General features: G+C 38.6%; 1 protein-coding gene across 6 annotated transcripts; it reads right to left on the bottom strand.

Annotated features, from left to right (window-relative positions):
- Nucleotides 1-2,067: 2,067 nt before the first annotated feature.
- On the bottom strand, nt 2,068-10,938 carry LOC109206297 (protein SMG7-like). 6 transcript variants are annotated; one of them, XM_019369113.1, is made up of 8 exons: nt 10,633-10,938; nt 9,507-9,635; nt 8,640-9,251; nt 8,411-8,533; nt 6,291-6,523; nt 4,227-6,196; nt 3,961-4,126; nt 2,068-2,677 (listed from the first exon to the last, which is right to left on the bottom strand). In XM_019369113.1, exons 2-6 carry the CDS (start codon nt 9,576-9,578, stop codon nt 4,249-4,251), a joined length of 2,988 nt encoding a protein of 995 aa, XP_019224658.1. In that variant the 5' UTR covers nt 9,579-9,635; nt 10,633-10,938; the 3' UTR covers nt 2,068-2,677; nt 3,961-4,126; nt 4,227-4,248. The 6 variants fall into 6 exon arrangements, with proteins under 6 accessions (XP_019224658.1, XP_019224659.1, XP_019224660.1 ...); XM_019369114.1 differs by having other exon boundaries at nt 3,961-4,113; XM_019369115.1 differs by having other exon boundaries at nt 3,961-4,347; nt 4,429-6,196.
- Nucleotides 10,939-11,212: the final 274 nt, after the last annotated feature.

The raw sequence follows: 11,212 nt of genomic DNA, 5'->3' as shown, positions 1-11,212 counted from the left end.
AGAACGTCAGTACCATTCATTGTACTCAGTGAGTCTCAACGATAGGGGACGAAACTTTAATAACATATACATTACGAGCAAAGATTCTAAATGCATGTAAAACATAAAGCTTATAAGAACAATTCTAAAATAATTGCATAATAGCAGTTTATGAATATTCCAAAGGAAATTCTTTTCTTTTTCTTTCTTATAAAAAAGATACTTCACTTTATACTTGGGGAGTTCCAACTATCCTGACTTAATTATGTCTCAGTCACCGTGATCGGCACGGGTTCAATCCCAACCTGATCGAATAGGCCTAATCCACGAGGTGCACTCGCTTCATGGTTCTCAGCGCTCATGTATCATACCTTAGCATGGCTAAGTAAATTCTCAGCAACGAGGCCATCGGCTCGTGTGCTCCCTACTTTGGCACAAGTAGTTTCAGGAAGTCAACATCTTGGTCAGGACCCTTGGCCTGGACGATCACCTCTTCCTAGAATAAAGGATACTCCCAAAAATCTTTTCTTTCTAAAACTTCTTCTTGTGACTTTTCAAGTCTAAATCTTTCAAACATACTCATTCTGGAATCCGTAAATGTAAGGTATGGCATAAGAATGAAATAACCATTCAAAAGCATTTCTAAAAATTCTTGCTTCTTCATGAAATTTCTTTTTCAACATGAAAATGGCCTATAAGAAATACACAAAAATCTGAATATTTACAGTCTCCACAACACGAACAGCAGCAACTTAACAGCTCTATACCTTCAAATAATGAATCAAAGAAGTAGCTTTTGGAATTTCTTATTTTCGCAATATTTAGATTAGTTTCTTGATAGATGTTGCAAGAAGTACTGCCATTCAACTGCATTCATTCATTAGTTCTGCATTACAAGAAAACACGCCAAAGACATGGTATTTATCTATAGGACATGCATGTTCATTGGAGTAACTAAGTATCTAAGAATCTTTTGTATACAGTTTAAGCACTAAAATAATTCTAAGCTAATAGGTACTCACCCACTTCAATTAAGTAAATATAAACTCTTTTAAGTAATTCATCAAACACCTTGTATGCGTGCTTTTGTGAGTTAAACCACTTTAGTAAGAGGTTATATCAACTTACCTCCAAAACTCCTCGAGCCGATACGTAGGCCCCAATCCAATTTATACCCGTCAAACAATTGATTCTACAACAACCAGTGCATTTTAATTGATTTCAAAATCTTATACCTAAACATGAAATTTGATGTCGATACAGAGAAAGAAAGAAATTAACTATTCAATTCTTACCTATTACTACTGTAGAGTAATTAACAATAGAGAATTTTACATACCTAAATTTAAGAATTAGTGATTTCTAAAGAACTCTAGAATTTTCGTTGCCTGCCCGAATAGTTCGCTGCCTCTGTTTCTTAGCAAACAGAATGTATATTCTATTTTGTTTTTGCAAGGCTATTCACTCCTGTTGCAATCCTATTGTATTTGGTCTAACAGCCCTTTATGGGCTTGCCTTGGCACGCTTCTTTTATTTGTTTTTTTTCTTTTTCGTTTTTTTTTAACTTAACTAGTATTTAATTATACCGACTTTTAATAATTAACAACATAAAATTATTAATATTTCCCTAATTATATATCCAATTATTTGTAAATAGAGAAGTAACTCAAAATATATTACAAGGGTTCAAATCCGTAATAAAAATATAATTTGAGATAAAAAATTAATAGTTAAATTTTATATTTAAAGTGTCTTGAAACTTTACACTCTTATATATTTGAGGAGTGTTACAGCGCAGAGGAAGAAACAATGTTACCCTGCCTTTTGACACAAAAGCACAACTTTTGGGCACAAAATTATTTGTTCATTTTGCGCTTCTCTAATCAATTTAGTAGAACTGCAAATATATAATACAAAGAGAATTCAAGCGAAAAGGATTTTCCTTGGACCATATAAGACTACTAGTTAATCTTGCTGACTGTTGGCCCCCAACTTGGATAGCACTGGAGATATTTACAGCATCATAACAAAGAGCCAATGCTTGCGACCGGCAAAATCAAGGCCAGAATAGGAAAATCACAACACTGAAGAACGAAAAGGCATGATGCACATAGCGGAAACAAAGACAGCAGGGTGCCTAGCGAAACAAAAGGTTTTGGCATTCTCAGCTTGGGAAAATGCCATACCAAGATACAGATGACCGAAAACTAATTATCCAACAACAATCTGTAACTGGATCACAAGCACAACAAATTTAAATAACATACATGACAGGATATTGCCACTAGTTGACATTGAAACAAATCAAAAGTTGAGATAACCATATGCATACATAATCACAAACTTATTTCCATAAAACATCCATAGTTAGCCCCTGATAACTACTACTCCGTGATCTCATGCAAGATCCCATTGAAGAATTTTCAGGCAGACATGTTAACTGCTGCCAAGACATCCACTTACACATTTAATATTCGGAAACTGCTCATCATCGCATGTAGCAGAACTTGGTAAGAGAGATCTCCTATAAGATAGGTAGACTAGCTTCTCACTCATTGACACCAACCAGCAATCCACCAAAATCTGACATACCAACCGTGCACCATCCAAACAGGCAAGGTTCTTACTTCCAAAGCTCCCAACCCCTGCACCTACTGACCTCAGTCTGACTTGTCCAGTCTGAAGAGCTAGGCACAAGCTGGCATACATCCAAAAAAGTGAGTTATTTTCTATAAATATATTTCTTGGATATCTGAGAAATCCATTATTTTTGTCTTCGAAGCTCGGTGGAAAGTGGGTCCTCTCACCTTGCTCTCCTAAGTGAGAATTTTTAAGAAAGGGTAAACTATGTCGATGCATAACCAGGGAATTAACCTTAATAACCTCAAGTTGAAAACAGGAAAGAAAGGGTGTGCATGGTATGAAGGAAAACATTTTCTTACTCTCTCTCTGGTGTTTGGTCAGGTAGCAGAAGATATTTTCTGAAAAATATATTATTTAGGAAAACGGTATAGGAGAAGAAATGTGTAAGAGCGGGAAAGGGTGGAAGATCGGGGTCTAGGGGCTAGGGTGGGGTGGAGGGGGTGCGTGGGTGGGGGTGGCACCGGGGGGTTTGGGGGTGGGTAATGGAAATGGCGTGTGGGTGCTGGTGGGGTGAAAGGGTGGCAGGGTAGGGGCTGGGGGTAGGAGTGGGAGAGGGTGAGGGTGGGTTGCTGGTGAGGGTGAAGGGGGTGGGTGTGGCGAAGGGGGTGGTGGTGAGAAATAGGATGGGGAAGGTTAAAAAAGAGATTTGAAAAATATTTTACTCTTCTTGGTAGGGAAGTCATTTTCCTCCAATTCACGTAAAATGAGTTCACGGGAAAATGTTGTTGAGTCCATGAGGAAAATGTTCGCCAAAACATTTAAGCCAACCAAATATGTGAAAATTGAAAAATATTTTCTAGAAAATATTTTCCTTCATATCAAACACAACCAAAGTGTGGGAAGTTTTAAATTGGAATTCAATAACTGAAGAATGAAAATTTCATAGTTATTTAGGCACTCATTTTCCTTCAAATAAAAAAAGCATAATAGTACTCAGATTCCAGCCCTACGTTAACCCAAGCCCCACCAAAGGTGAAAAAAGAGAACTTTCCAGACCAACCAGCAAAAGCACATAATAGTTATTAAGCTCGCTCATAGAAAATATCAGGGTAATGAAAGAGCCATCAAGAGCTTAAATTTGTTCTTAGATTGGAAACTATGTAAATTCTTCGGGGTTTTCCTCGCATGCTAGGAAGAAAAAGAAAAATGAGAACTTTCTCAGCGGACTACCGAGAAAATAAAAGCCATCCCCTCATTAATGAATTATCAAAAAATGTTAAAAGTATGTCCAACATATTAACTAATCGTGTGGACTCAAATGCAACAGTAGAGATCCAAGAGAATGGGAGGAGGGAGAAAGAGAAGGGAGAGTAAGGGAGGAAGAAAGAGCACGAATACCTGCTCAACAGTAAGTGCCCGCAACACTGCAAAAGACCATCCATGCTGCAAGAAAACTTAAGTAACATTGGCGACACTACAAATATGATGGTTGAATGTCATAGCAACAGGCCGCTGGACATTGCCACTGTAATTGTTAACAACCTGGAAAAGCTTGAGCAGCCAACTGTAAGAAAGATAAAATGCAGGGCTCGGAAAGATAAAAGCAGTCATGGAGAATGTGTTCAAGTAATTCTCTGTTAAGGTACAGAAAAATATCATTTTACCATCTAATCTCCTGTATCCATATCACACAAAAAAACGGCCTTCCCACAGAGACTGTCCTTCATGCCGCTGAGGCAGTTCAACAGATTGTTGGTTTCCACTCTGGAGTTGCTGAGGTTGCCCCTGGTACAGTTTTAATTGTTCAGATATCTGGTAGTCCTCCCAACCTCTCTGGTTCCCTGATTGCACATGCAGAGAGTTTACCTGTTTCCCAGGGAAAGGAAAGCTCACCATCCCAACGGAGCTACTACTCTTGCTCATTGAGTGGTAGTTTTGTGTTGAATGATTAACGGAGTTATTGAAACCAATGCTCTGATGTGATGAAGGCAACTGATATCCATCCAACCAGCTATAGTCATCCATAGGAGGAAGAGTAGTATGTTCATTCTTTATGGTCATTGCTGAAGAAGACTCCTCCAGGACTTTCGAAGGAACAGAACCAAAGCCTGGAGGCGGACCCAGATGCCTAATAGGTCTGCTAACTGGATTTTTCCTTATGCCTGTTGACATGACTGATGGGGACTTAATTGACATGCTATCAATACCAACTACTGAGGATGAAAGTGAACTGAAGTTAGATGGTATGGCAGCATCTGGGATATGCACAGGAATATTATTTGTCATGCCAAAATTGACGGACTGGGGAAAAGGGACAGAATATGGCACAGGTGGAAATACTTGATCTTGCAACTCAGATATTATAGTTGGACCATTTCCTATCATGTTCAAGCTGGCAAATCCATTCATAACAGCAGCTCGTTCAACGGACCACAATGAAGTACTTGGTTGAATAGGCTGCATATATTGGCCACTGTTATTGGCAATACTTGAGGGTGGCCTTGCACTAGCATGTAATGCACTCTGCATGACCAATCCATCAAGTGCAGCTGAAAATGGACCCATTTCATTTCCTAGACCAACAGAGGCCACGCTAACCCCAGGAGGAACACTGGCAGCACAAACACCAAAAACATGACCTTCTGAGGTCATCATGTTTGAAGCGCTTCCATTCACATGCTTTTCTACCACCGATGGCTTAAAAACAATTACCTCATCTTCTTCCTCCCCTTCCACATACAATTGTTGCTTTGGCTGCGGAGGTCCTACAGTTAACTGCCCTGCAGCTGAATTCTCCAACTCAATACCACTCAATTTGGGAACTTCCATGGAGCAATTAAGCGCATAATCATCAGATACTTGAGGCTCAATGCCAACGATGAATTTCTTTGCTCTACCGTCAAAATATATTCCCTCTTCTCCAACACGGACCACATTAGCAAGAGCCTTTCCTGCTGCTATTATCCTCTGGAGACGTGATTTCTTCTCTTTGATGCCACCATCACCACCAAAAGAATGCTTCCTTGAAAAATCAAGGATAAGTTGTGCCGGAAGAAAAGGTATAAATCCCCTCAGCTCAAAATCCTCGGGTAATGCAAGACGATTATCGCTCTCTCCTTCATCATACCTGCTCATATTGAAGAAGCACGTATCATCCTTGTCATCATCAACAAACTTAAACCCACTAGACAAAAGCTTATTAAAGAAAGCAATGCAGTTCTTCCAGAAAAATGATCTAGCCCTGCTTTGCTTCTCTTCTGGTTCGTTCCCAAGTGCAACATCTTGACGGCTCGCTAACCATTCTACAAACACCAAAACCCCTGGCAAAAGGAAGCTTGTTGTGGGATCATTTAATTGGACACATCTTTCAACTACATGACCCATGAACTCAAACACAGCAGTAAATGCATTCTGTAGAAGAGCCGATCTTTGTAAAATCTCAGCATATGACTGGTTTTCGCTTTCCTTATTCACGTTATGAACAGTGAATATTAGGATGGCCACGAGCCTTACAAAAGCCAGTTTACAGTCGGCAGTGTCAGAACCAAAATTATACTTCTCATTAGTCCCAGAGGAGAGAAGCTCAAGCAGATCATTTTTAACCACCGCTTGCACTTCTCCAAAAGTCTCCAAACTGGTTAAAGATGGAAAACAAAGCAATAATATCTTAATGATATATTGTAGTCAAAATATCAGAGATTTGTATTACAGCATGGACAGGAAAATACCTAGTGCGAGTGAAAAGAATACCATTCAATCGAACAAATCTTGTGCTGAAGGTTTTGAAGATGTCAGACATACTAGAACCTTTTTCCTGGACCGAACTTGCTTCAACCCTACCATCTTTCAGTGGATGCCTCGTTTCTCCTTTGCTTCTTCCTTTGCCAGTTGTACGAGGACGTACGGCCTTGGTGGAGGAAGCTTTAGTATCCCCCACAAGTTGAGAGTAACACTGACGGTTCTGCCAAAAGATGATAACAGATGCCACTGTTCACAAATTTTACAAAGGACCAATAACATCTATTAAACAAATAAAATTTACATGAGGAACAACAGAAATCCACAATTTATTGGGTTCCACAAGTTCTTGGTGATTCACATTGAGAGTTAACATGCGTTCAAAGTAATAGAGATAATCTTACCATTCAAAAGATAGAACTAAAGGCCATCGACACAAGAGTAACATCACTGAGTCTTGCAGTAAAGGTCACTCGAAATAGCAAATATTCTGGAAACCGTCCATGTCCAAACCACGCTAAACTAAAACATTTGAAATTCCTCCCCAATCTCTTTTGAAATTACAAAAATGACACGCATGTATGTCAAAATTTTAACACATTCCTATTTCTACTAACAGTGGTAGAGCCAGGAATACTAACAGCATTCAAGAAAATAACGAAAAAATGCCCCATCTTCTATTTTTAGCCACTTTTGCCACTACACTACAAGCTTTTTTATTTGAAGTGGAATCAAAAGTTGGGATGAAGAGTTGAACCCCCTACCTAACATTTGGCACTCCCCTGTCTACTAGGCCAAGAAACGGGTACAGTACAACTATACATATATAGCATACAATTAAACATTCTCTAAGCCACAAACCAACTTCATTACCTGTCTATGGTTAGCTATTACATAAATCGTCAATATTGTCCGCTATTAGAGCAGGTTACGGTACAACATTCTTAGCTTTACCAAAGTCATTTATGGTTACATACCACAAGATATACCACGCTGCTACAAGATATTTGCGGCAGTTCTAACACAGACAAGCAGGAGATATATGACATAATTCAAGCCATTCTAAATAACTCTCACTACTAAATCTTTTCCTGCATCTGCATATGAGTATCATCGAACATCTATTTTCTCAAGAAGGCACCAAGGATGAGAACCATGAGGTCTCATATTCAAATCCAGCAGAAACACTAGGTGTTTTCTTCTCATTTGTTCTGGTAGGAGGAACTAAGTATCCCGTGGAATTAGTCGAAGTGCATGCAAACTCGTCCAAACACCATGGTTATACCCAAAAAAAAGAACGTACCAAGCCAACTAAAGTAAAGATCTCAATCCAGACTAAATAATACCTAGTAGTCATGATCCTACAACTCCAGTTGGTCAATCATAAACATTCTCACCACCAACATAAGGATGTAACTTTTCCAACGTTAAAAAAAAAAAAAATTAGTCTACTCCCTCCATTTCAATTTATGTGACGTAGTTTGACTCGGCACGGAGCTTAAGCAAAAAAGAACTTTCGAAACTTGTGATTTTTTTTTTGATGACCGAGAAATCCGTCTGGGGCCGATCCTTTGGACCAACCGCAACCTTCGAAACTCGGTGGATAAAGGGCCCGCCCCTCTACCCTTCTCCACTTAAATACCAGGCTTTGCTTTGCATGGTCTGGGGGCTTGAACGTGTGACCTAAGACACAAATCCACCACCCTTTGCCACTTGAGCTAGGCCCTGGGGGGCAAAATTTGTGATTTTAAAAGCTTAAGAATAAATGCTTTTGTGGGGCTTTCAATTTTGTGGTTATAAAAGCTTCTCACTAAGGGTAAAATGGATAAAGGGGAAGTTTAAAGATAAATTATTTTCAAATGTCGAAATATGCCATTATTTTGGAACAGACTGATAAGGAAAGTGTGTCATATAATTTGAACCGGAGGGGCTCCTAAATCAATTATCTAATGACTACATTACACAAGAGTGCGCGTGTGTGTCTGGGGCGCTTTGGGGGGCTTTGGGGAGAGGGGGCGTCATAATACAGGAGAAAAAAAGAAAGAGCTGTCAAGGATCTTAACCAAACTACCAGCACAATCTTGAAATATCTTCTCAATAGGCTGTTTACCTTCTCAAATGCAATGATCAAGTTATCCCTTGCCGTGGAAAAAGGGCTTTCTATTGCAAGACTGCGAAAATAGCGATAAATAGCCACAAGCTCATCATTGGAATAGGAAGCCAGTATTGCAAGCTGAGGAAACACAATCAGCCATCACAACAAGAACAGACAGAAAAACAAAATGTTTCATATGAAGGTTACTCAATAATCATATTCCCCATTCGCTCACAGAAAATACCTGGTGATGAGGATTGCCACTTGAAGGCCAAAGTGAAGAAGCTTGCAGGTAATAACTCGAAGCAGCTGCAAAATCACAAGCCTTGGAATCACCCACACCATATAAGCCTTTGTACCGAGCAAGATCGCCAAGATAAATCAAACAACGATGGCAGGATATCAATCCTTTCTTCACCTCCACAGATTTGTTACCATCTTTAGAGGAAGGAATCTGATTTTCTTGATCATCAGAGAAATATCCCAGCGGCAGGCCATACTTAGCCCTAACTTTTAGCATCAAATCATGATAAAATCCTGTTGCTTCCGAAAGAAAAGTTTTAAACTGTGTTCTGATCTTTGTGACGCGATCAGGTCCACTACGATGGGGAACTTTCCCATTCTGAGAATTGGTTGACACACTAGAATTTACAGCAGCATTGAAGTGTGCGCGCAATTCCTCAATTCTCCTGTAATGCAACTGCCACAAGGCATACTCTATTTCATGTTGTTCTGAGAAGGCATTATCCTCAAGGATGATAGCTTCGTAGTTTTCTCGCATTTGTTGCCATGCACTTGGGTCAGAAGGAATTCTAGCTTGTGCTGCCTTTCTACGTTTATTCTCCAACTCAACATTCTTTTGGGGGAAAAAATTATGTTAAGTAAAAAATGTCAATTACAAAAGCTCCAAACAAGCAAATATGCAGTTGCTCTTTTTATGCAAGAAGATAAACTAGACAGATATAGCTAGCAGCCTTACAGACAACAAACACGTCTTTATGCAAGGATGTCCACAGCTTTACAAGTAAAGCAACACAAATGAATGCATGATTTTTTTATATATATATAAACACTCAATTCAAATGGAAAAGCAATCAGAGGATAAGGCAACCTTGTCGTAGAGGCGCTGAACTTGCTCGCGAGACAACTGATCGACAGCACTATCCATTGGAATGGTCATCATCCATCAATTAGACAAAACGTCCCCAATGATTCCAAAAGCAACACCAAAACATTTAATCTGCAGGATAACATCTCAATAAGATATCAATAGGTAATTATTAAAACAGAAAAAGGAGATGCAACCTTACACCCCTCAATCAGCATCCTAAGAATGAAATTGTGAAGCAACTCTCATATTCACACCCTTACTCCAATATGACAAATGCGTTCTTCAAATAAAATAACATGCAACACGAGCATACAAAAACCATAATATTACCATTTTTTAAGTTGACCAATAGCTACAATATCACATTCAGTCTTGAGTACGAAAAAAAAAGGGTTCAATTTAAGCTATAAAAATCACATTTATGCCCAACAAGTTTCTCTCTTTTTTTTATTTTTTGGTTAAAAAAGGCAAAAGGCTTAAGCTGTAACAACCATCATATAAGCCCCGTTTTTACATACTCACTTCGAAACTGTCAATTTACAGACCAGCTTTTGGAAGGGGTTTGGTAGGGCTCTCCATAGATGACTTGCGTATTGTATTGTGCCCCCTTATGGCAGTTACTGGTCGATATTATTGCATGCGATTTCTGCTGGAGTCACTAATGCTCTTTTGTTTTTCTTTTTCCTTTTCCTTTTCTTTCCTGAGCCGAGGGTCAATTGGAAACAGCCTCTCTGCCCTTTCGGGTAGGGGTAAGGCCTGTGTACGTATTACCCTCCGAGACCCCACTTTGTGGGACTATACTGGGTAGTTGTTGTTGTTGTTGTTGCTTTTGGAAACTCTAATCCACAACGAAAACCCAAAATTATCATCATTCTCTTCGAAACACGCAATCATTGTTCCCATAATTAAATAAATAAATAAATCAGCAAACCTGATTTTCAGAAAAAATTAGACTTAAAGACAAATGATTCACAAGAGAAAAACAATAACCAACCAAAAAATTTCACACACACCCGAATACAAGAAAAACCTTAATAAGACAAGAATATGAAGAAACAGATCAAATATTCCCAAATTGACACGTGCAAATTCCAAACAAAATCTACCCATATAGCCAAGAACTTACCTAAAACAAAAATCAGATCTAGGGAAATCCCACTTAGAATCGCCTCGATTCATCCAAATTCTTCCAAGTGTCAGTATATGTATGTAATCCACGTTTAGAAGGGGTTCAGAATAGTAAGGTTAGAGGAATTTTAGAGCTGTTTTGAAGCCATAAGAGAAGAATGGGGGAAACGAAGAGAAAGAGGAGAGAAGAAGAGAAGACTTTCTACATGAAAATCATCGGAAAAAAGGCGTCTATTTCCTTTTTCTCTTTTCTCTTTTTCTTTTTTCTTTTTTCTTTTTTCTTTTTCCTCCTTGGTGTGGTCGTAGGCGGCTCTATCACACCGTCTCACAATCCTACCCAAAAGTCTTATCTTTAAAGCTTGTTTGGAAAGCCGCATAATTGAGCGTAATTATATAATATTGTTGTCTAGCCAAAGAATTACTAGGTTAATATGATATAAGCATAATTAAAAATATAATTATACTCGTTAATATTCAAGGTGAAGGTGAGAATTGATAATAATTATATTTAATAACTTTTCTTTTTTTCTTTTTTAAATCGATTTCTTCCTTTGTTTAAAATATGTAAACATATTGTT

The sequence above is a fragment of the Nicotiana attenuata genome, unplaced genomic scaffold, assembly GCF_001879085.1.
Source record: "Nicotiana attenuata strain UT unplaced genomic scaffold, NIATTr2, whole genome shotgun sequence".
NCBI classification, from domain to species: domain Eukaryota; kingdom Viridiplantae; phylum Streptophyta; class Magnoliopsida; order Solanales; family Solanaceae; genus Nicotiana; species Nicotiana attenuata.
The sequence above is the reverse complement of the archived record's forward strand: the minus strand, read 5'-3'. Positions and strand labels throughout refer to the sequence as shown.

Bases quoted from the DNA above. Each gene is read 5' to 3' on its own strand.
- LOC109206297 (XM_019369110.1), bottom strand. From the start codon at position 9,578: ATGATGACCATTCCAATGGATAGTGCTGTCGATCAGTTGTCTCGCGAG. The intron at 9,252-9,506 runs GTTGCCTTATCC...TTCCCCCAAAAG, and splicing joins TTCAGCGCCTCTACGACAAG to AATGTTGAGTTGGAGAATAA. The intron at 6,197-6,290 runs GTATTTTCCTGT...ATCTTTAACCAG, and splicing joins ATTCTTTTCACTCGCACTAG to TTTGGAGACTTTTGGAGAAG.